The sequence below is a fragment of the Porites lutea genome, chromosome 10 (assembly GCF_958299795.1).
Source record: "Porites lutea chromosome 10, jaPorLute2.1, whole genome shotgun sequence".
In the NCBI taxonomy this organism is placed as follows: domain Eukaryota; kingdom Metazoa; phylum Cnidaria; class Anthozoa; order Scleractinia; family Poritidae; genus Porites; species Porites lutea.
Window position 1 is genome coordinate 18,491,215 of NC_133210.1, and position 26,357 is coordinate 18,517,571.

The 26,357-nt window shown below is 38.0% G+C and overlaps 2 protein-coding genes across 2 annotated transcripts in view; both read left to right on the forward strand.

Moving 5' to 3' along the window:
* LOC140950299 (uncharacterized) overlaps positions 1-26,357 on the forward strand; it is a 176,650-nt gene that overhangs the window by 97,152 nt on the left and 53,141 nt on the right. The window lies entirely within an intron of this gene.
* LOC140950276 (uncharacterized) overlaps positions 1-26,357 on the forward strand; it is a 120,226-nt gene that overhangs the window by 35,222 nt on the left and 58,647 nt on the right. The window contains exons 7-17 of the mRNA XM_073399494.1: positions 3,984-4,189; positions 5,356-5,469; positions 5,781-5,799; positions 6,727-6,766; positions 6,871-7,198; positions 7,748-7,858; positions 8,051-8,241; positions 8,487-8,609; positions 9,335-9,405; positions 14,150-14,190; positions 15,839-15,935. Of these exons, the coding sequence (XP_073255595.1) occupies positions 3,984-4,189; positions 5,356-5,469; positions 5,781-5,799; positions 6,727-6,766; positions 6,871-7,198; positions 7,748-7,858; positions 8,051-8,241; positions 8,487-8,609; positions 9,335-9,405; positions 14,150-14,190; positions 15,839-15,935 (1,341 nt within the window). The remainder of the gene's footprint in view (positions 1-3,983; positions 4,190-5,355; positions 5,470-5,780; positions 5,800-6,726; positions 6,767-6,870; positions 7,199-7,747; positions 7,859-8,050; positions 8,242-8,486; positions 8,610-9,334; positions 9,406-14,149; positions 14,191-15,838; positions 15,936-26,357) is intronic.

The window sequence follows — 26,357 nt, forward strand, 5'->3', positions numbered from 1 at the left end:
GGTCGTGGGTCGTGGGTACAAAGTCGTGGGTCGTGGGTACAAGGTCGTGGGTCGTGGGTGTAAAGTCGTGGGGCGTGGTTGCAAAGTCGGTTGTCTCCCTAGTTCCGTGACGTTTTGAGGGACAAACCTTTCTAGTGAGTAATATTAAATAAATAAAAAGTTGCGGTTACTGAGAACAATACAACGCTCCCAGTTCTACACCAAAAGTCACATTTTGAAACGAGTAACTAAGATATTAACAACAATGACATTTATTACCCCGGAAAGTAACGTCTACTTCGAAATTACCACTTAACTTCACCTAAGAATCGAGTTGAATCCAGTGATGTAACTTTTGAAGAAGTACTTCCGATCTACGTAAAAGGCGATTTTAAAGAGTGTTTAACGTAACAAGTAACAGGAACGAGGAAATGTCTCTTTTTTGTGATTTTTAGTGAAAGTCACCTGTCAGCCTGTACCAATCATAATAACGGGTTATTTTAACAAGAACGTGTGAAAATTTTTGAACTCTGGTACCGTATATACGAAACTGTCTCAACTAAACAACGTCAAGAGTCATTTGTGATTGTGTCTCGAAACTTGTCTGAATCCTTCTGTAAATTATACATGATTTAAAAAACGAATTTCACAAAAGAGTCAGATGATAGAAATTAGTTACATCGCGATTTAATGCACCCATAACTGACTTTCGCCCAGTACATGAAGTACCAACATTTAGGGCCTCTTGTATGTTAATTTTGTCGCTTTGTTCTTGTGGGTAGTAACATGCATAAAGGGAATGACCTTTAAATTCATGTTACGTTTCTGAAACCACTATGAATCACTAAAGTTTTTTAACCATCCGAAAGTAACGGCTACCCTAGAGTACCGACACCTTTTGGCTACTATTCCGAAAGTAACGGGAGCCGTTACTTTCGGAATTCTAGGTAAACAACAAATGAGAACAGCTTCAGTTTAAAGACATTATAGACCAGATCACAGATGCTGTTCATTTTTAAGGAACAGAAACGTCGATGATTTGCTTTATAATGTCTTGGTGTTTCTCTAGCAGGTGGAAAATGAGGTCGTCTGCAGCTTTTATTAACCCGGCAATGAAATACCGATGTTTTAAAGTAACACAGGTCGGGGTCAAGTGGAAATCAATGATCGTTATTGCATCACTTTGCTTGATTTGTTTGGCCTGCGTATCATAGTAAGACCTCTTATCCCCGCTAACGATAACCAAGTCACTCGGGGGATTTGTCACGCAGCCAACTGGTTTCATCAGTTTCCCACCACAGCCATAACACACCTTTTCGAAGGGATACTGGTATTTCAAAAGGGCGATAAAAAAAAGGTCCAAATTGGGGTTTTGGTCTTGCTAGAGTAGGGTTGGGGTTGTCTCGAGCGTTAACTCCAGCGGGGGTGTGTCCTGCTTATTAGCGTTCCTTGGTTGTTGTCTCGTGCCCCTTTTTCGTTTCGGCTTGTCTCCTCGTTTTTGTTTTACTGGCGATGGTCTGTGTGATGACTCTGCATCTATTATTCTGCCATCAAGATCAAACATCTCCTCTCCTAGTTTTTTAGCCGCCTCTAATTCTTTATAGTGCGAGGTCCTTTGCCTTTCAGGTGTGGTGGGTCCTTTACCGCCTCCTTTGGTCCCAAGTCTTATTGCTCCGTACTCCACGTCTAAAAGTTTACTTTCTCCGACATCTGCCTCTCCCACTTTTAAGAGTATCATATGCGGAGGATCTTTTTGTGTCCATCCACCATGCATGCTTTCGGCCTGGTTCATGCGAGGCCCGGAAGGAGCGAACGCCCTGAATATAAACCCCCGCCTTGCGTCCCACCATTCTAACCACTCTTTTAGCCAGTCCTCTTCTTTTTAGTGCCCTTCATTAGAACTGTTGAGTTTTCGGCAACGACGGTTGACAGACTGTTTAAAGTGAAATTCGCATGTTTTGATAAGGTGAACTACATCTTCTCCAAACACCTTTCTCAATGCACTAAGATTCGAACCGGCCATGTCAGTGCACCAGTCTATAGGTCTGAACTGCTTTTTTTTCACCGTTGGAAACCTTTTCAATGACTTCATTAAATAGTTCCCAGAATAGTGTTACATTTTTGGTGTTTTCTGAAACCGACTCCATTGCGGCTAAAGGGATTTGTCGCCGAAGCAAGGGGTGGTAGACACTGGTTGTAAGAGTGACGTAACCTTTAGCTCTTTTGTGTTTTCCATCAAAGAAACAAATTTCTTGGGCTAAAAAGTATTTTTTATCTCTGTCCACATTTATCGCAATTTTCGCCTTTAAGGTACTCAATTTGAAGACAAAAGAAGGCCTGTCTGGATTGCCTGTATTGTCGTTTATCTTGTAAATGTACAAGGGGTCTTTCGCATCACAATACTGCTTAAAATGAGCCACGACTTCGATGTTATCTCCATATGGCTAGCGCGCGTGCCTTCTGTTTTCTCACTTCCTGCTTCCTATTTGCGATCTATCTTGCATTCAATAACTCATTTGCCTGTTTTTCCACCTTGTCCCAGTCCTCACGGTTTCCAACCGTGGGGAGAACGTAGGTAGATTGTACCTGCGAGGGCTTGGCGTTAGGATTCTTTCTAATGTATTCGTTAATTTCTCTAATGTATCCTTTGTTCCAGAATGTTGAGGAGGCTTAACATGACAAGTGTGGCTTCCACAATAGTCCAGTCGATCTAGGCATGTTTGAGGCTAAACATCAAACTAATTGCAACAGAATTGTTTTCAACGCCATTGAAGTAAGGGTGGCTTATCTTGCAACATACCAAAGATCCGCCAAAATCCGTTTGGTGGAACACGTCAAAATTAAGCGTTAATAGTCCAGTCAGTCTAGGCATTTTCGAGGCTCAACGTCAAACAAGAGACCAGGGATTTGGTTTGTTTTGGTTTTGATTGTTGTCTTTGTTTGTTTGTTCTTTTTTAACAGTAATAGGGAGTGGGATTTTTTCTTTCTTTACATTTCCCTTGCATTTTTTTTTTCTTAAAAATGTCCAATAAGTCCCCGTTGCAGGTCCTGTATGACTGGTTTAATAGCAATTGATTTCCGACGCTTCTTGCAATAGATCCTCCAGAAGATCAGTGGTTAGAGCATCCGTACTAGAACACGGAGGGTGGTCAGTTCGATTCCCACTCAGAGATTGGAATTTTTCTAAGCTTACAGGTGTTAGATTTCCCCTTTTTCTTAACGGATTTTTTCCTTGATGTTAATAATAGGAGGTCAGTACAGCAGTTTTTCCTTATGCTACTTGGCAGGCTCACTCTTCTATGAATGGTCCTTCCCTTTTTGACTCGATACTTTGGATGGGAAGTAAAGCTAATACCTATCCTACCCCACCCTCTGCCCAGAAACTACCCTGAGGGACGTGTTCAAGATCCCTTATACCCCTCGCCTTTTTGTGGGTTTATCAGCTACCAACGACCCACGACTTTTGTACCCACGACCCAAACGACCCACGACCCACGACTATTACTCCCATGTTATTCAGCCGCAGAAAATCGATGCTGTATCTGTTTTTCCTGTGGATTTTAACAAGTTCGTAAATTATTTTTTCCTCTATTCTCAAAGAGAGCTTAATTGTGATAATGTAAATTACAAGCTAAAAATCATGTTGTAATGTTTTGTTTTGCAATCGATCGCACGCTTCATCAACACGAACGCGGCCTACTTCAACACACATAGATTGGAGGCTGAAGTAAAATTTTCCTGAAACTTTTAAATCTCAGTAGGAAAAAAAATAAAAATGTTATTCACTGGCCTAGGTCGGTTCGTATTAGGAGAAACTGTGCCCTCGGGCGTTACTCAAGACCTCGGGCACAGCTTCTCCCAATACGGACCTCCCAGCAGGCGAATGACATATATATTTCCAAATATGAGTCGACATCCAAGACAGAAATACGGAAATAAAGTGACAGTGAACCAAAGTATGCTATTTAAGCTCGTCAATAATTAACCTTTTTCTTTGCTTGTAGGTGTGGAAGTTTGATTGTCGATCTCGCCCTAAAGTTTAGTTCCATTGTCACAGAAAAACGGGTGTTAAATATCCTTAAGGAAGCTGCTAAGGATGGGACTTTTGGGGAGTTCAGTGTGGAAGCATCATCGATTATAGGGGCACGACCTGCTAATAAAAGTACAAAATCCCCAGATGGTGGTACATCTACTCCAATAACACATAACGGTATGATTTCAGTTTATTAATTTTATTCATTTGACATACAGAGTATTTTTAAGTAAAATTCTTCAGACTGTTTACCTTATTTACACGCAGCACGGGGAAAAGCCCTCGTCAATATTTGTAAGGTGGTCTGTAAGATTGCCAGGAAACCTTAGAGAATATTTTTCCAGTTGTTGTTTTGTTTTGGATTCTGTTGCGTTTTTTCTAAATATATTTGGAAACGTTTTCAACGGTTGAAAAACTACATGTATGTTCATCTGCGACACTTTTCTGCATACAATTAGGAAAAGGACAATATTCTTATCAATTTTAATTGATAAGAATAAAGAAGGAAAATTACTGAATTTTACAACAGTCTGGTGTGATATTTTATACTGTCAGTTACTTTTAGTATCACTTATCGATTTTTCACAGATCTACCTCATTTTGACAATATCATGATTATGGAATCAGGCAATTCAAGATGGAGGAATCAGAGGGAAAACCTTTCCTAATAAACCCAAATAGACCCCAACACCTTAACCCTTCTTTCAACTCCCAGATCTTGAAAACACTCTCTAGAACCATAGTCTAATTGTCTTATAACCTGCTTCAAGAAATGAAAAGTATTCTGAAATAAGACAACTTACTTAATTTCACTGTCTTTCTTGAATTGAGAGATCAAAACGTTTTTATAAAACATTCAGCACTTATCGAACGAAGCTGAGTATCTATCCTACGGTTTCAGGATATAAACAACTTTTTTTTTCTTGCATTATATTCTTTTCAAGTAGAGTACATCCAATGACCCGTTCCGTTTTATGTCAGAAAGTCGGCTACTGTTTCGTCTTCGGACAGCCATGAAGGAACATGAAAGTCATTTTCCTTATTTCACACAGTCATAAAAAGCTACGCTGCCAACGCTCTGCACAACTGAAGCGGTTATTGCCTGGAAACGAGGCTGCATGCAATATACCATTCAGTATAGTGTGGTAAGCGCCTGCTGGCTATGAAGAATTAGCCGGGGAATTGAAGCTATCCAGAAACGGCGAATTGTTTTGGATGAATAATAGTTACACTTATTTAATCCTCAAACTTTACAATATTTAGAATCTTAAGAAAAATATCCATTTCTCCAAACGTCAAATTTAAAAACAAAGAATTAAGGAAATGTCAATTGTTGATTGCAGTTGAGGTCTGTGTTGGCTGCTCGTGTAACTGCAACCTGTTAAAAGCCTTGGTCGGTGTCTTTGCTGCTGTAATCGTGGCACTTAGTTTCTACATCTTGTGGCTGCATAGGAAAGGTAACAATAACATAAATTTGTACTCATATTTTCATTAATTACTGTCTACCAATAAAGTTTGGTTTTAATTCCCCTATCAGTTTTACAGTAAAACCATGTCCTAAATAATTTTTAGTTTGGCCCACGCTTTCACATCGTTTATGACTTAAAAGAGTTTCATGGACTCCGCACTAGGTTAGACTAGAGAGACAATTTATCATATCCTTTTAGGAATGCATAAGGTCTGATGATTTCTAGAACAGTGGTCTACACCAGTTACACTCAATTTGTCGACATAACCAAACCGCTTACGGTTACGCTTTGTTTTCTAGGGATACCAAGAAAAGCAAGGTAGGCCTATGGCTTAAAGATTCGCTTGTATACATGTATAATCACCTTATCCTCCTCTCAAAACAGTACATCTACAACTGTAAACTTAAGAATACTATACCGACAAAAGCTGTGTTTTTTTTAGTAAAAGTGAAGGCAGTTTTTGAAATGGAGTGTCGGATAGCGAAAGAGAGGAATATACTCTCCTCTCATTTCAAAAAAATGGGATAAGCTCCTAACACAGGGACATCATCTGAAACTCCTATAACTCCTATAAACATCATCATATATATCATCATCATATAAAATAATCATAATTATCAGTATATTTTCTGGAACCTTAACTATCTATCTTTTATAAAAAGAGTAACACCATGTGAGGCGACCTTACATGCATCTTTCTATGTATTTGTATATTTATTGTTAGCAGTTAAGTCTGTGAGAATTTGTAAGACCGGTGTAACTGAAAAATGAGTGCGGGTTTGGGGGGTATTTAGATGTGTGAAGTCTTGATAAGTAGGTACTTGTGCTCATTGATAATCTATGTAGTGGCCTGTAAAGTTGCTTGTGATAAATAAGTAAATAAACAAACTAAAAAAGGTAGGCCTATGACGTGCTGTCCCTTTTTACCGTTCTTAAGGGGAATTTTTTTACGAGTATCAATTTCCGCATGATTCCTAAGTAATCTCTCCATGGACCTAGCCTCATTGACAGAGTAAAAATGTTTATCCCATTGATTTCCGATTGATTTCAAATGATTGGATCTCGTGAACGCAAATCCCAAGAGTAAATTTTTGGCATGCTGTTTCTTTAACTACTCCCGGAAGCGATTAAATCTGTTCGTTCACGATTTATGATTTATAGAGATGTTCTTTTAATAATCGATTGTATACAATTATTCTGGGGTCGGTAGATGAGTACAACCTATTGCTGTATTGTTTCTTTTAGGTCATTGAAGGAGATGAACGTCAAGGAAGAAAGAAACAGTGTACGTAGGAAGTACTTTTTTAGTCCATTTAATTAGTTCAAAAGGTTTGTTATTTACACTAAAGAATACGCAAATAATTCGAACCGGCTTTTATCTTTAATTAGCCCTCAATGGAAATGAACGATTTTCAGTCAGGCCACACATCTTCAAGAGACAATATATCTGATGTTTCGTCTCCAATGCAATATATGGCTCTGGATGCAGCACGACGTTCAAACGATCCAGCAGAAAGCCAATTGACAAAAGACGCCTCAGAACTCGGTCAGTACGCACCCTTGAATCTATCGACTCTTTCGTTCGAGATTCCCCGAGAAAACGTGACTATTGAAAAGATAATTGGACAGGGTTCTTTTGGTCAAGTTGCCAAGGGAACAGTCATGAGCGTCCATGGAAGACCCCAAGAGACCCTTGTGGCCATTAAAATGCTTAAAGGTATGAGTCGAAGTAACGAAAATTGTTAGTAATCAATCAGAAAGCCAATGTTGTCCCCAAAACTAAAGGATGCTATAACTCATTAGAAGAAGTAATTCCTGACAATTAACAGTCATCACAGTGTGCCAGGGGCATAGACAAACTTTGGCCGGTGGTAGGCCACAGTTTCTCACGTCATTTCCAAAGTCCTTGTAATTACGTTTGCTTTTCTATGCGTGAAGTATTTTTGTGGTTTTTGGTTGAAGCGAACGCGATGAAGGGAGAGCCTACGTAAGAGTGGGGTGTGTGTGTGTGTGCTGTAGGGGGTGGGGGGGGGGTGGGGTTGGATTAGGGGTTGGGGCGTTGTGTGCTCTTTTGGATAAATGGCTGAAATGGCTGAAATGGCTCAAAATGCATTAAAAATTCGTATCGTTGATTATTCTGCATAATGTAATATGAAAAAATCCAGTTGAACAACAATATAGAAAATCCTTGAGAAAGTGCACATTTAGCTCAAGTTAAGGTGCATAAACTAAGTAAATTCTACAAATGAGCTCACATCTCTTGCAGCAAACGCGACCGAGACTGACAGGAAGGATTTGTTATCAGAGCTTGAAGTGATGAAGACGTTAAAGCCTCATCTACACGTCATCAAGCTGCTGGGATGCGTCACCGAATATGGTAAATTATTTGCAAAAACATCAGCGCCTATCTTTGACCCTTGTTTGTCAACCCTGTATAAAATAAATGCTGTTTGTTCTTGTTACAAAAATATACTGATTGAATTGACAGACGTTTCTTATTATGCGCTTGATATACTGTTATCATGATCATCAGTAAGATATGAGCCTAGTAAGTTTCAATTTCACGTAGATCCCTTATTGGTATTGACTGAGTATGTCCCGTATGGAGATCTCCTTGGTTACCTGAGAAAGAGCCGTGGATTAAATGACACTTATTTCAAAGACCCAGATATCAAACCACAAACGAGTTTGACGTCACAACAGCTGATGAAATTTGCTCGGGAAATTGCTGATGGAATGAGTTACCTCTCTTCGAGATCTGTAAGTTGAAGTATTTTCTTGTTGTCTCTGGTTCTGACTGTGACATTTTGCAAATTAATCAACAGACGAAAAAGGCGTCAGCACCTTTTCTTTCAATTACATGAATATCCTTGAATAACGTAACGCATGTCACGTTTAACCTCTCTTAAAATATTAATTTATGCATTAATTGTATTTCAAAAAAGAAGGATCTTTAGAATCCTCTCCCGTCCATGACGATGTAGATCTAATGAAATCTGTCACAGATTATTCACAGAGACCTTGCCGCTCGAAACGTTCTGGTTGGAGAAGGAGAGACTTGTAAAGTGACTGACTTTGGAATGGCAAGAGATTTGCAACAGGGAAACGTATATGAAAGGAAAACGAAGGTGTGTAAAGCATGGGAAAAATATACATAATGCAGAACCACTATAATAGACACTACGAAAAGCTTGCTTTATGTCATCAGTTTCTTGGTCGAAAGGCTTGGAAGGAGTTGCACCCCAAACCAAATATTGCAAATATGTTGATTTTTTTGTTTGTTTGTTTGTGTCTGTAACGTTGATGAAACACGTGATAATCCTGCTTTCACCTAAGTTAGAATTTAGCCTGCAACAAGAGAGCTCCTTTAATTTATCCTCTCTTGCCTGTAATAGCAGATAAATTGATAGAGTTGCTCAAGGCTGCAATGAGTCTTGGGCTTTATTATTGCAATAGCAGGTAGAGGCATGTTCTCCCCGTTGTTTTCCACCTTCTGTTTTTAGGGGTTCTCGTGCTTGGGTTTGGTGCTCATACTTATAAAGACATATTTTGTTGCTGCCTCCGACATTAGTTTTTACTGAGAATTAATGAGAGACATGGTTGCTCGGCTTACTAACTCGCTCAATGTATCGAGTCTGGGATAAATTTATAAGTCGGAGTTTGTTATAAAACAAAACAGTGATCATAACGTTCGAAACATCGTTTCGAGATTTTACTTTTTGTCTTTGCTTTGATGCTTTAGTAAAAAAGTGCATATATTTGTCATTTCTCGGCTTACATTCGCACATGCTGACTATCCAATACTCTTCGTCCAATTTGTATCTGTATTACTTTCGTTTTTTGTCTTTGTAAGGGTCGTTTGCCAGTAAAATGGACCGCATATGAAGCTCTTCTTTACGGAAGATATACTACCCAAAGCGACGTGTAAGTGTAGGATTTTCTTTCCACTTTTTAATACAAATGATTTAAAGTCCGCAGGGTAAAAGCTCATAGTCATCGCGCGTGTCATGGAGAAAAGGGACTACTAGACCTTTCAACTTCCGACTGATCGAAAGCAGAACGTTTAAATTTAATGATCGCTCGTCGGAAACACAAAAAATTTTTGTGTGGTGTTTTGGGTACCTCAGGGATCCATTTTGGGTCCTGTGTTATTCTACCTATATGTCATGAACTTGAGGGAAGTAATTCCAACCAAAGTATGGTTATCAATTTGCCGACGAAACTACGAATTATAGTAACTGTAAACTGTATGAGCTTTAGAGTTATCACTCCAGGCGGAGATACAGATTTTGTTGTTGATCTGGTCATCAGAGTGTAACTTTACACTCAACCTTAACATGGGCAACCAACGATGGTTTCCTCCTAAATACATTGAAAATACTTTCTAGGCTATCTAAGGTACATTTAGATATTATAAAATACATTTTAAGTGGCGCTATAAAATTTTTATGTGTTCGGTCATCCTTGGGTAACTTGAGTCTTAAATTTCAAGGGCTTGGGTATTATTTTTCCGAACATTTTAGATGAAATTTGACGTAATACGAAGGTGAGACTTTTTCTGATTCCTCTCGCCATCACATTTTTGAATCCAAAAGTTTCAGGTTCCCTTTTTTCTACGAAAGATAGCCTCACTTGGGAAGTAAAATGTGTAATTGTGTAAAATGTAAAAATGTGAAAATTAATGTGAAAAAGTAAAATGTGAAAATTAACTTCAGGAACATAAGCTTCGAAAATTGTAAATGAATGGGACGGTCATCTAGAGATTTTTAGTCGTCCTCAAGTAATTTCAACTTCAACTTCAACTTTATTTAAATTTGGAAATATAACAAAAGATACATTGGGACTGGCCTGCAGTTAGCGAGGCTATTCGAGGCAGACTAGGCTACGTAATTTACTACAAACTAGACAAATACAAAGAAATTAGACGTTATATAAGTATATATATTTTACATTAAATAGATACTATTCTACTTAAATGCAAGGACAATATTAAAGTGAAATTTTAAAAATGAAATAAAATGAAAATAAAGGACAAGAGAATTACTTTTTCATTTTCACAATAATCGTATCCACATTAATATAGGAGTCTTCAGTTTCAAGGATATCGAGTAGCATTTCTTTTAGTGATCTTTTAAAAGCTTTTTTCGGTCTTTCTTTAAGAATTTGAGGTGTCCCATTCCAAATTTTGACCCCAACACGCGAAAAAGTATTTCGTTTGACATTGAGGTTGAGGCACGTGTGTTTTAAGTATGAACAATAGAATTTCGAGAGAAGAGTTTCAAAATATTATCCGGAGCAGTGTTTTTATTTACATCATACATAAGAGTACAAACGGATTCATAATATAGATACTGTAAAGGTAGAATTTTTGCATGGACAAAAAAAGGTATTGCAAAATTCTAGGCAATATTTTCTTCTCCGAACAGATATTCTAAAGAAAACAGTCGTTGGGTGCCCTGACCTTAAATCGAACAAGATTATACTAAAAGATTATACTCCGTCAATTTCTGTGCATTTCAACCATCGTCTTGTTTGGTACGAAAGTTCACGCAAACCTCTGAGATAGACTGCAAGATCTCAAGTGTCTGTGCTGAAGAAGTTGAAATACCTAGATCCGTGTATAATGTTTGTATAACATCAGATTAAAACACTTTGCATAGGATTCGCAAAGAATGACTCCTATGCAATTTTTCTTTTCTAAGACGACCACAGGTAGAGAACGCTAGTTTTGTTTTCTTTTTGAGCTACTTAAGCTACTAAGCTACTCAATTAAGGTGTACATTTTGTCCCAAAGAAGGCTCCATATTTTGTCAAATGACACTTTATGTTCCTAATGTGAAGTTGTTTATCGTATGATTCAATTTCATTCGTTTTTTCTCCATTTTGGACTAACCTTTGGGCAATATTTCCTCGCTGCGCTAATGATAACCTTTAAAAATGGAGCAGACACGAATTAGGTTGATCGAGTGTAATGAATTTTAAATATCCCTTTCTATCGTCAAGCAAATTTTACGGGCAATCATACCGACCGGTCACACTTTTGAGGGCCAGTGCACAGCAAGATTGAGGAGTTTAGACACAGCAATAGGAGGTTCATCAAAGGATGTATTATACTTTACATTGTGCGTATTTTCAGCTCTTCAGAGCTAGTGGAACCCGATATCATTCCTCTCAAAGTTCGCTCAGCTGTAGCGTTGAAAGAGGGAGCTAAATGACAGGTATTTGTGAGAGACTGTGAGCATTGAATCTTGTTGCTTTACCACATTTTAATACTGTATTGGGCGTACACCTGTTATTCTGTAATTAAATCCCGAAAACCAATAAAAAGTTTCGTTTAATTATATTTTTGGGACAAACCTAGTGGAGATTTTTAAGTTAATAATATTAATGATTAAGACGATGTACAAAAGGCAAGTTTTACTTTCGCCAGTGGGTCACTGGTAGGTGTTGGGTGTAAATTAGTACAGTTTGTGATGTACTGTGTGTTGTTTGTCATGATGTCAACTAACATTGAAAAAAATTCAGCTCTTTCAGAGGAGGGACATGTCTTGACAACTTATGGTTTTTTCTTACTCGTAAGCTTGGCCAGTATGCAGATCAAGAGCTTTTGAAATCCCTTTTCCAAAATAAAAGTCCGGACTTAAGCTTAAAATATATATTGGACATACTGATCCAAGTGCGTGACCAGCAGGGTCAGCACTAAGAATAAAGAAAAAAAGGCCAAAAGGACAAATAGTGTTGAAAAAAAAGAAACCGAACAGAAAAAAAAAACGGTACAAAGAAACAGAAAACAGCGTCGCCGGGAGTCGAACCCGGTTTATCTGCACGTGCAAGCAACTCCTTGACCGCTGCACCACAGTGACACACTTGATATGAGAAATTAATTTTGTCATATCAAAACAATTTTTCTCTGCCATAGACGATGTTTGAAGCTTGTGGAGCTGTATTTATCATGAATTCAAATATACATTTGAGGAAAATTAGCTTAAGCGCGTATTTCAAAGCTATTTCGTATAATTTCGGGTTCAACGGGCCGACTCGATGTAGATAATCGATCGAACTATCTTTACTAAATTTGGTGGAGAATTAGGAGATCAACCGAGGCCCACACTCGAAAGGAAAGATATGAAGTTAGGCCCGTTTAATTAGCTAAAGAATAGATGAAATATAAACATGTGAGATCTGTGAATGGAACATCCTATTATGGAGACTAAAGCTTGCCTATTTCAGAGAAAAAAAAAAAAAAAAAAAAGATTTAAGTTTTGATGACTTTGCCGTTCCCGTAAAATAGATGGCGATCCCGCAACACGGCCCGCAAAACAAATTAACAAAATTATACAATCACGGACACAAAATATCAAAATGGTTTACCCAAGCAGATTATAGCAACACCAAAGCTCACACACATTCGATCAAATAAGCGATAAATAGCGATATTTGCTAGCTTCCTAGCTTTTCCTCGACCTCGCTCGTCCAAATAACTGTCGTATCCCTTGCTAACTTGGACAAGCGACCCGAGGCTCTTGTTCGTTACTATGCGACGTCATACTGGCGGGCGGAGTGGGTCAAGAACCTTAGGTGGAAAACAATAAAGTTACCTCCCCCCCCCCCCCCCCCCTGATCGAACTATATTCCAAGCACCGGATTTTAGCTATGATTCAGGTTAGATGAACCCTTATCAAACCAAACACTATTTTTAACATCCACTCTACAACTGGCTGAAACCAAGTAGACTTGACTCATAGAACCATTTAATGTTTTTAAGAATGCGATTAAAGGACGTGCACTTGACGAATTTTTTAAGCCATTGACACTCAATAGGGGTAATTATGTATATTTTATATCTTTTAAATAATATGGTAATGTTTTATCACTTTCAAATGTTTATTTTAGATTTCTGTTGTTCATATTAGATTTTATTGTAATTGGTATGTGAAAACCCATTTTAATTGGATGTACCAATAAAGTTGATTGATTAATTGATCGACTTGCCCGATTTCGAAAAGCACAAAAAAAGGTAAATCAGGGTAAAACGCAATGCTGAGTTTTTGGATTGATTTGGACAGATTTTACGTCACCAATATGGAATTTCTGTCACTGAGTCGCAGACGTTCCTCCTCGCGAAACGTCTCCAGCGGCGAGGAGCGAGGAGAAACGGCTGTGTTGGCAAGCTTTCCTCGGCCTTGTCTCCCAACTTTTTCGCTTATCTTCATTAATTGCCCTCTTAAACTTTAATTACCAGACGTCAACTAACTATTTTTAAATGGCCTTCCAACCAAAACCTCAAATATATGCTATTTGTTTTTAACTAGACAGCAGCGAAAAAAAACCTAATTCGGTCACGTGACTGATGAAGTCATTACCCTAGAGGAAACGTGGGAAGATATTTTATGGCAAAGGTTATCTTCTTGTGGTCTGTCATTCTTCTTCGCGAAAAATTGTCAAAGTTATAAAGCTCTTTTAAAAAATGCCTTAAAGGATTCTGGTGTAATTTTTATGATAATTATAATTTTATTATTATTATTATTATTATTATTATTATTACTATTATGTAATTGGTTTAGCACAAATAAAAAAAAGAAGTAGATTTAACGGTATATTAAAAAACTAAAATTAAACCAATATTTAAATCCAGATGTGTCCGGCTTTTTTTGTTTTGTTGTTATAGGTGGAGCTATGGGGTCTTGCTTTACGAGATTTTTACAATTGGTAAGGTGCCATAAAACCTTCTGAAGTCTTTGTATTTTTTTTTTAGCTAAAAAACGCATAAAATATTCTGAACGGAGGAAAATATCAAGTTTTATTAAAAACTGAATCATTGGATAATGCAATTCTAGAGCTCTGATTGGCTTGGCCATCATGATATATTATATACTTAATCTCAGATTCCGAGGGAAACAGTTAGTTTTGTTTTCTCGAAAGTCCACACCAGGACTCAAAGGAAAACAAAACTAACTGGATAACTGGTTTCCAGATGGACCTGACATTAAGTGTTTTGTTATATTTCTAGACTTTCACTTCAACAGCGACAAAAGAATAACCGCAGCGAATCAAAACAGTCGACTCAGTTCTTATAAGGACACAAATTTAATTCTTAAAACTACTGAATGAATGATTTATAAAGTACTTTCCGTGTAGTATCTCCATCTATTTCCTCCACTAGCTGCTGTTTCTCTTCTGGGAAAACTTTGAAAATCGTTACTTTTATATGTAGCTTGAGGCTTCATGATAGTGTTGTGGACTCTTGTTGTGTTCATCCCCGGGAGTGAAAACTGGCAGTGTTTTCCCCGCCTTCTGTCAGGCCACTTTCCACCATGCTTTGATCACGTGCTGTAATGTATCCCGAGCGGGGTACAATTGCTCAAATGTATCACGAACGTTATACATTTGATTTTAGTCAAGGCCATGTGACCAAGAATCAACCAATGGAAGTCCCTGTTTAGTTGAGTGAAAGTCTAGGAATATAACAAGAGCCATATACCATGCTCTCCAAATATGGTAACGGTACGCATTTGCCTAAAATTAAAGCAACTTGAAAATCGGTTGTTTTTTACAAACAAAGTCGGAAAGAATTGTCCATTTTGTGGGCGTTTTTAATAAAACAATTGTCCCACTCGCGCTTGTTAAATATGACATGATTATAGCCAACTTGTATGCAACACACACTCGTGGAATAATTGTTGAATATTATACCGTATTTATTCGATTAACCGCCCTGGGCGCTTATTAAATTTTTGGATCTTGAGAGTGGGCGCTCATTCGAGGTGGGCGCTTATTAAATCTTCACTATTTTCAGCAAGTGAAGTATGTTTATTTTGCAACAAAACAATAAATGCTAATAACAAAACGCGAAGAAGTAACAAAGAAAGGTTTCTGTATAATACTCTGAAGAAAACTCCGTCCTCCGGGAAGTCTCTTATTAGAATTTATTCACTCAAGTGGGTGGGGTGGGGGTGAGCGCTTATTTGAGTTTGATTGGGAGGAGGAGGGGGTGGGCGCTTATTCGAGGCTGGCCGCTTATTAACTTTTTCTGCCTTTAGGATGGGCGCTTATTCGAGGTGGGCGCTAATTCGAGGTTGGGTACTTAAAGCGTGATGGGAAGTTCCAGCTGTCTGACACAACTTGTTTGACTCATATTAGTTGCGTTATCGAGTCAGCTGGCAGTACATTAAGTTCTAAATAGTTACCATAATGAATTCTTGCTGACAAAGTGCAGGGTGAATGATTAAATTGTTCTTTTACGTCAGGGAAGTGAACTTCCACTTAAATCTCGTTCCTTCCAATTACACAACAATATAACAATATATAAGTGTGCCAAAATGTTGTGATATCAACAGCTGGTTTTGGTTCTTTTCAGGAGGTTCTCCTTATCCACGAATGGATGGCAGGAAGATTGTAAGTTTACTTCAGGAGGGATACAGGATGCCTAAACCAAAACATGTGGATCATGAACTGTAAGCATCCCATAATAATCGATATCATCACAATACTTTCACTTACAAGGCTTCGCATTTGTGGAATCAGCTACCTTCCTACGTCAAGCTATAGTCTGAGGGCCGCGTGAATTTTGCAAGAATTTGAGATCATTTAATTTCATAAACTAAGGGCCAGTTGCAAATGTTATTATTGTATTTCTCAGGGATTTTTAGCTTATTTATATATTCATAATCGATATCGTATTTTACCACTGAGATTTCCATAGTCTTTAATTAAGTAAATGGTGGGAGCAGGAGGGTGTAACTTAAGTACTTTTTACATTCCCGGATATATTAGTGTTTATTATAGTTTATATATTTGTAAGCTTTTACACCATTATTATTTTCATGTATTGTATTATTGTTAATAACTATTTTTGTCATGCGTTTTATACGGCTTGGATACTCGGGAACCCTATCCCACGCTATTACATTAATAAATTGATTGTTTGATTGATTGATGACATGTTGCACTTAAATTTAGAGGATTTTGAGCTTGAAAAAAAACTATTTAAGTCACTCAAAAAAAAAAATCCCTCCTGTATATCATGGATATGTAGCTTTGGCAGACGAAATACTCGAATCGAACGTCTATTTTACAGGGAACACTTTCAACTGGTCTTGTTTCGCAGATAAAGAAACAGGTCCTTGCACTAAGGATCACTATATTTAAAGCGTACTTTACTGGTATCAGTTACTTTGTATTACTTCGAGGTAAAACAACGGTGCTGACCATTAAGTCAAAAATCAAGAATGTAAAATAGCGGACTGGTTCTACTCCTTACTGCGCTTTTCACAAACATGCGAATTCTGAAGTTCAAAAGCCAACTGACGATTGCGTTTTTCGCTGCCGTCAATCATCTCAACGGACCTCTTAGCAAACAAAACTTTATTTTAACGGGTTCAAAAGGTCATGGATTGTGATTTCTGATTGGTGGATTTCGATCCGTTTTGTGAGTTTCTGTGTTTCAAGGTTCGTTGTTTGTGATCGTAATTATGATTGACGGCAGCGAAAAACGCAATTGTGAAGGCGGCTTTCGAACTTTAGAGTTCGCATGTTTGTGAAAAGCGCAGTAACATTAAAATGAAAGTCACCTATCATAAATCTCAACCGAAAATTAAATTGAGGACTACTTTTCAGGACGTTCTTTCCTTTCGGTCAGCATAGTAAGGATCAAAGGAAATGTCGCATACAAAGCAATTTGATTTTGTGACAGGTACCAAATAATGACACTTTGCTGGCTGGAAGATCCTAGTGCAAGACCTTCTTTTTCTGAACTGAGGGTGAAGCTGAAAAAGATGGAGAACCAACATAAGGTACGATAAAAACACGAAACCTGGGCAACTCTGAGTCTCCCTCAGCGGTTTTCCTTCAATTTTTTAATTAAATTTCATTACTGAAATTGTGTGGTGCTGCATGCCTAGGTTAACCTGGGTTCTGTTATGCTACTATGGCAGCCAACTGCGACCTTTCTCCATGCTTCTTTTTTTTACCCTACATGAAAAACTACTGTAGTTATTGTTAATTGGAGTGATTATGTTCTTAAGTTGCGCAAACATGCTGATAGTAAGAGATCAATGGACGACAATAGCTTCCTCTGCGTATTTATTTATAAAAATATTCTTCTTATTCTTTTTCTTATTATTGTCATTATTATTGTCGTTATCATTATCATTATCATCATCATCGTTGTTATTACTACTAGTATTTTACTGTCTAAGAGCAATTGCGCAACCAAACCTTTCCACTGAGCTAAACAGACCTCTGCGTAGGAAGGCTGCTGATATGGCTTCTTAAATGATGATATGTATTTTTTTTCTTTTCAGGGGCTAATAAACATGAAATTGTATGACCAACAGCTATATGCAAACGTTGAAGACTTGACCGTGTAAACTAAAAATAGCCACTCAGGGGAGTGCATTAAATAATCGGTCACCGGTTCAGTCTTAGTAATACTTTACTTTACAAGATACAGTTTAAGATAAGATACAGTGGAAGATACAACAATAGTCTTAGCCAAATTGCCCTGAAAAAATTGTTACAGTTTGTTCATCGAGAAACTTGTTTCAGAACCCTCCGCAGTAAAGGCTTGGAAAAAAAGCTTTTCAGAACTTCCTGATTGGGGTGATTGTTTTGTGAACACAGCTATTTCGAGAAAGGTTGTCGGAAAAAATGTGCACGCGACAATCCCGAAAGGTAATATGGGATATGATCAATACACTGTTCCTGACGACTGTAGCTGTCGAACCTACTTCTGTTGCTTTCCTTTAGCACTCGCAAACACATTTCCATGGCCTTTCGTACCAATTCTTTCAAATTTCTTTGAAAAAAAGAGAACTCAAAACCACCCACAATGCCTTTCAGGACTGTCGCGTGCACTTTTCCCGACAACCTTTCTCGAAACAGCTGTATATGTAAGCCCTCGAAAGATAATAAGCTTAAACAATTCACTTTTAAGGTTGTGTACAGAATAATCACGACAAGAAAGAACTACTGAAATATAAATTAGCGGATGACAAATGTCCTTTCTGCTTTAATCCAGATTCAATTGGACACACCTTTTTATATTGTCAAGAGTCAAAGGAATTCTTTTCCAAAACGTTAAGGCGGTAATTAATGAATATCATAAAGAGAACGTACAACTTTCAAACAAGCAAATTTTATTTAACACGTTCGATGACTCCCTTCCAATGCAAATGCCGAATTCAACTCAAAGCAAACTTGGTCTATTGGTTTTACTGCAAAAGAAATACTTGTATACTTGCAAGAGCATTGTAACGAAACGTAATTTAGATGAATTTTTACGTAAGCTTTTTGAACAATATCGCATTGAAATTTGTGGCAAACAATATTAAATTTGTGTGGCAACTGACAGGTTTTTTATCCTTCAATACTTTTTATTTTTATTGTAATTTGTTCTGTTACTTACTGACTTATTTTTTTATTCTTTTACTTTGTGCTGTGTATTAACATTGTTAACTTATTGTCAATAAAAAAAATATATATAGCATTATAGCCATATATATGGCCATTTAGCGCTGTAACCTCTTACTATTTTTGATATTTTTATCATTATTTTCTATAAATTTTATCAAGTGAACGTGATTTTCACTGTTAGTAGGTTGCTATTAGTTATTAGCTGTACCTCACTAAATATGATTATTGTATAATTTTATTAAAACTGACAAACGACATGATATTTTTTATCCTTTACTAACTTTTACTACCAGTCAGTGCTTCTAGAAAACGTTACACTTATTCGGTAAATTTGCAGTTTTTAGACGATTAAATAGAGCTCATCAAGAGCTTTCTTTTAAAAAAAATTCCAGGAAAAAGTGTATTTTCTTTGCAGACTTATGAAGTGCAAAAGTTTTTTTTATGCTTTTTATTTTAATTGATCGTTGACAAGTTCTGTCATACTTGATACGCGTGCCGCTGTTGAACCAAGCTAATCACGCAATTTGACAGAAATCGTGGTTTACAAGCATAGTGCTTACTGTTTTTCCCTGGAGTTTGAAAGTGAATGCCTCCAAAGAAGAAAAAAGAGCTTGTCCGTTTTCGTCCTCGACTCCAAGACAAAAGAAGACGACAAAATCGTTTTGCCGCCAAAGAGTGGGCTTCGAAATTAGCAGAGAGCGACAAGGGCTCCTACTACAGTCAACATAAATGGCTAAAAGATGACAAAGCTCCTGAAAAACCCATCGAAACTACCGCGGAATCGAGTTTCACGAGTTCGTTAGCGAGCGGAGCGAGCTTTTTAGCCGGGCTTTTTAGGCCGCGAAGCAGCCAAGCGAGAGACGAAGTCACGAGAGGTGCCGCGCCATATAAAAATCGGACGTTTTCTGTTTTTCTGTTTTTTAGTCAAACGTGAATTGGCTCCTTCCGTTAATCTTTGGCTGGACTGGACTTAAATTTACAGTGACAACCACTTTCACAAAAAGCTTCTCATCTCTAAATCGCGTTAATATTTTGATTTTTTAAAAGAAATAAGCAATAATCTCGAACTATTAAGCTTTCAGAAAATGTACGGTTTATGGGGGTATTTGTTAAAAGCAAAAGCGTTAGCGCCGATCAACGCAAGGAGGGTGCTTGAGGGTGAATGATACATAAGGGTACTGATGAGTGTTTTTCCAGATAGGATCGATATTGGGGTGCCTTTAATGCAACATCATGCGAGTGATCTCGATCATAAATCCTGGTATCGATAATTTCAAGGCAGATACGCTCCCTTTCTGCCGGGTCGTGTTCCGTTCTCTTTACCTTAAATAGAGGTATTGCGTAATGGGATTTAAGGGAGGCTACATGTTGTTTTGGCATGATATACTTTCTAGACTTCCCTGCCTTCAAGTTCCACTCGAACGCCTTTGAGTCTGATAACATACTTCTTTGAGCTGCTATTAGTTCGTAGGACTTCACAGGAGCAACCATGTTCCTGCATTTGTATTTTCTATTTCATGCATTCCTTATTCTTCCGTCAAAAAGGTTAGTGCATAGTGCAAAGTTCGGATTTGAATAACTGAAAGGACTCATAACTGATCACTCACCGTTTCTGGGCAACGTATCGTAAAGTACTCGATAAAAATCGTCTCGATTTAATGGCCTCTCGATTACGTTTCCGGCAGTCGAATCGAAAACGTGAAATCGAGACTCGTTGCCACCTGTCTCGATGACTCGTTTCAGAAACGAGACACGTTATCGAAAACGTAGGGCAAAAAACGAGACTCGATTTTTCTCTAAAACGTAGGGCCCAAAACGAGACTCGATTTTTGGTTTCCGTAGGGACTCGTTCAAAAACTACAAAAGGTATTTGCCTGGAGAAGGTTAAGTCCAAAAAGGCAGAAAAATATCCCCTCAAAAAAATAGCCATGCGCTGGCTTCAAAATATCAGAGAAGGGAAATAATGTGATGCGGCTTTTCACTTTTAAGGGCAATGGCAACGAACGGATTGAGCGTAGATAATTTCTGGGGTCGTCTGGGGGAAATACTTTATTTATAAATGGGTAAGCCGAAAATCAAATGGTTCGCACCATTCCCCTTGGGAATCGTCAGATTATAAACCATTGTGAGGTGATTCAAATTTTCAGAGAACTCTGCAGCAGCAGCAACAGCAGGTCGTCCTTTTTTATGTGAAAGTTAATAGTCATAATTATATTTGCAAGATTTTTTAAAATTTTTTTGTTTTTTGTAAAAGGTAGGCACCCCTAGAAAAGACACCAGCAAATAATTACGACAACATTTTCGATAAGAAAGAGAAAAATTCTATTTGCATTTCAACTGAGGATAACATTAAAGGCTCTCACAGAAATCAACTTAGCCAGCGGCCATACAAAAAGAGGATAAAAATAAGGAACAATTGATAATACTAACAAAAAAATCATTTGTCGAAGCTTTTTTCTTAACTATTGTATAGCGGCTCAGTCATTATGGGACGGTAAGATAAGCCCCTCCAAAAATAAGCCCCTTAAAAAGGGCCTTTGAAAAATATAAGCCCCGGGGCTTCTTTTCGGAATTTTACGGTACTCTGTAGCTATGCTTGGAACCAATTAACCTAATCATTTAGAATAAACAGAACCCTTGAAACTAAGTACTTCGTCTTAGAACTGATCCAGCTAGGAGAAGGTGTTGCTGTACGCATCGGAGAAGATTAAACCGATTTTTGTAACGAGGTTCTGGTTGTCACTTAGCCTACAGCAAAAGTATTTACCGGTGAAGACACCCATGCCGCTTTGTTCTCTCTTTTGTATGATGAAATTCTGACGTGAATTTAATAAAACATTTGCAATTGTAATTTACAGTAGCCACTGTTTTAGAGTCTGAAAACAGTAGCTACAATTGAAAGTTAGACTTTTACAAGTTTAATTTAATCACCCCAGCATCAGATCAACTCGGAATATAAGAGCAGCCTGTGTTAATTTAGAAGTAGAGGACACAGGAACCGCAACCTTTTTGCTTAAGATATTCAGCGAACAGACACTTTAGAAGAGAAGAAATAGAACGGGTTTCCCTGACGTAATTCGTTCTAATGCTCTTTTTAACTTTAAAAGCCGTCTTTGAGAAAAAAATAACACAACAATCGTTTTCAGTACAGATATTGAGAATAACTACTGCATGCAAATTTTATTTCAATGAGAGTCTTAAAAGCGTTCCAAACGGCTAGACACTTCTTTACACTCACGTGTGCCCTTAAGTGAGCCCGAGTAATAAACGCCCCTCCCTCTACGCTTTTAAGTTTGTATTAACCGCCCTCCATGTCTGATAACCGCCCCCAGTCTAATAAACGCCCCTTGAAAATTGTTCCCAAAATACTAGGAAATGGCGAAATAGAGCAAAATCAATCAGTTTCATAGCTTGCTTAGTATCGGTTTGTGTATTATGTCATGTACAATTTCTTGTTTAAAGTGAGGATAAACCGTCAGCCCGCAGTCGACACTCTTTTAACAAAAAAAACGTTTTTGGCCGAAAGCATACTGTATACGTTTTAGTTGAGTTCGTTAAAATAATTTTCGAGAATAAACGCCTCCTATCTAATAAACGCCCCCTCTTAGACCCTTAAAATTTAGAAAACGCCGCGGGTGTTTATTAGATCATTTACGGTGTGCAGCCTCCTATCTTTTCTATAGGAAAGCGATCGAACGGAATATAGTATATAATGTATAAATTTATATAATGTACATTTGATGCATAAAAGGATGAAAACGGTGAAAATGGATCTATTATACCCGTATAGACCTTGTGGTAGCCTTTGTTTTGGAAAATACAGCTTCTGAAGACACAATCTTTTAATTTAAAATCGTACGGGTTCCGGGCATTTTCCCATGTGCCCCTCAGCTTTGGAATGCCCTTCCACGGGAACTAAGAGTAAGCGGTTCTGTAGGTAGTTTTAAGAAAGCCCTGAAGACTTTCTTTTCAAAAAGGCTTCTTGTTGCGATAAATATAGACAAACCTTTTCTATGAACTTATATAAGAGATTGGTCTCAAGATTTTGAGATTATTATTTTTATTTTTTAAGGCAAATTTCAATTTTTTATCAGTGTGAAGCGCTTGTGGACTCATAACAAAATAAGCGCTATAAATAAATAGAATAGATTATTATTATTATTATTATTATTATTATTATATATTATTAAATGGTGTTTGATTTTATTTCTATCGGTTCGATCTGTTGAAGTAGACATACATATACTAGATGACACGGGGAAAAAACGTTTAAATTTATCGGCTATTAACAGCAATTCAGGGCTCGATTTCCGTCTGAAGGTCGGGGCGTTCAGAGCTTTCGAAAACGCAAGGGGGGAGAACATGTCGGAGCTCTTGGCGTACTCTGGAATATCGCATTCAATACGCTGCCAACGCTGCTGAAGTAACTTTTTCAAATTCTATTGCCACAATCTACATAACGGAGAACGTGTAAGAGTCTTTTATGTCCATTACATCGCTTAGCCAGGTCACTCTTTTTGAAAAGTAACTAATTTATTGAATACATGTACCCACCTCTAATCTGCAGAAACAGATGTGCTTAGTACGTCTGGCAATGAAGTAATTGAAGTGGCCTCGCCAAGTAAGAATTTTTTTGACACTTGCTCTCCCAGCCGCGAGGCGAGAGAAAAAGTGGATGTGTTAAAGCACTCTTTTGGATAATCAGACCGTGCGCCATTGTTGTTGGTTTATGCAGAGGGGTCAACACTTTTCTTATGCTCATTAGCCTGTGTCGCAAAGCGTTTGAGCTGGAGAATGAAGTTCGCAGAGAAAGTTTGTACGCGAGAGAGACCAATTTCGCTAGATAACTCGTTTGCGAACGTTTCATACGCGGACCACATGCTAAAAAACTGTCTGGGCTGGGAGGGTGGCCCTCTTTCCCAGGACGGTTTTCTTTATACAAACGGGACCTAAGTTGTGCCACCTTCGTAGAATATTTTATGGCCATCAATTTTACTTCTGAGAATCAGTAACAAAAAAGAGAGACTTAGAAGGTTAAATTACGTTTTGACAAACCTGCGTCTGGAAAGGGCATTGAACCATAGCACTTACTTTTCCCGTTTTCTTAGATTTCGTGAAAATAACGTACTTAATTCTAAATATCGAACTATTGAAGTGATAGAGTTTCGATTTAACCCCCATTTACACGCGCTAAAAAAATCGGCACGGCACGCCTCTGGGAGGTAGTATCGTCACGCCTAAAATTTTGAGCACTGGTGCCAAACTACATTTGGGACCGATACGTTTAAACGTCGAAAATTGGGAGTGCTGTGCCGATTTTTTTAGGGCGTGTAAATGGGGTTTTAGTTGTTTGATCCACTCTTCGTTGTCAAGCCGCATCCTTTTTCACCGAAGACGTAAAAACATATGCATACATTTCACATTTTACTCTATTTCCAACACTTCAGCATGTCTTATTTATCCTTTTCTGTCGTATGGTCTGGTCGTCTGGGGCCTAGCTGCTCGAGCCCATTTAGAAACAACTCCAGTGCTCCAAAATAAGAGTGGTTCGTTTAATCGATCCATTCAGGGAAGTTTTGTCTAAATTCGCTTTTGTTAAAATTTGTGAGTCATTATGTAAAGATTTACCTAATAATTTTTTGTTATCAAATCATACTGATGACACTTGGTTTACCATTGTAATCATTTCATTGTGATCATTGGTATTAACGTTAACTTTATCTTAAAGATTTTTCAATACTGCAACTTCATATAGTCATGCAAATGAAGCTTTCTTTGTTGTTTAATGAACTTTACCCATTGCCGAACTCACTACGCCATTCCATACCTTATTTCCTCCAATCTAATGCCAATATCTAGGCTATACTTTAAGCTCTCTTCTCCTCCCTCAAATAGGCCCTTCTACTCTGAGGACCTGTTTACACGGAGGTGGGGGACCCCAGGTAGGTGAGGTAACCTGCTTAGGTGGGGTAACCCGCCTGTCCATATAATTTATCATTTTAATTTGATCAAGTTTACATGTTAGGTGGGGTGACTCGCCACAAGTTACCTCACCTATCTGCGGTCCCCCACCTCACTAAAGAGGTGCAATACCGCTCGTTTATATCACATTTTTTCACCGTTTATTGCCTTGTTTGAAAGACTTAATTAAGTCTATGGACATACAGACTGATTTTTTTAAATATAGAATTATATATGTTGGTGAGAGTTACAGCTAACATTGAGCTTTTAATTATTGCACCGATGCTCTCTTGTCAATTCAACATAGGATCAACAGCTACTTGGATAACATTAACCGGGATAGTAAAGCAGTTCGCCTCATTACAATGAACTTCAGTAAAGCTTTTAACTGTATGATACATGAACTTCTTGCTACCAGATTAAAAAAGCTCCCACCGAATCCATATATTACCATTTGTTACTTGAACTTTTTAAACGATAGAAAACAAAGGGTATGTTGCAACAACTTTGAGTGTGACTGGAAACCGGTTAACAAAGGGGCAACTCGAGGTAGCGTTAGTAGTCCTTACCTTTTTTTTACATCTTTCTCAATGATCTTAACATCACTTTAGATAATCACGACGCTCTATTTAAGTACGCTGATGATTCGACAATTATTGCTCCTGTATGGAAGGATGTAGGCTAATCCGATCCAATCCAAGCAAATGTAATGAGTTGACGTTCAAAAAGAGAGGCAACCGCGATCTCTATTCACCTATCGGGATGATACCAAGCTGTAAAGAAGTATAGCTTTTGGGCGTCACGTTCCGATGTGACAGCAAATTTTCAGTGCACGTAAAGAACAAACTTATTAAAGCTAACAAATCCCTACAATAAGTCAGAAATAGACCTTCTCTTTAATACAATAGTTCTACCTAATATCAATTACGCATTATCTATCTACGCCGCGTCCGAGTCTGATCTGACACTTTTATAAGAAGAAACGTTGTCCCGGGTAAGAGGGCCACCCTCCCAGCCGAGGCAACTTTGGCGAGCGTTTATATGAGAAATATGTCGACCTCTTTACCCGAGCCAAGAGCTGCCTTCTCAGTTTTGCCAATGACAACAGCGCTCGGGCGAGCTCTGATTGTCTCGCTTTGTCAGAGTTGTAACAACAGGGAGAGATAAAGGGTTTATAAAAAGGAGAAAAGTTGGCCCGGCTGTAAGGGTGACCCCACCATCGGAAAAGCGAGACCCAGCGAGGCAAGTCTTCCTTATAAATATGACTTGGGTTACACAATAAGAGTTGACAATGAAGTAAACGTGAACCCTCTTGTTGATTATCAATAGCAGAGACGGATAAGAGAGGCGAGGAAGGTAAGAGTATCCGACGAGCCAGAAAGGGGCGTCCATATACGCCTTAGAACAAACTTGGGAACCAGGTCAAGGAAATTCAGAAATGGAGCTCAATTCCAGGTAAGACGCAACATTACGTTTCCAGGTTTTATTAGAACTGTAAGTTA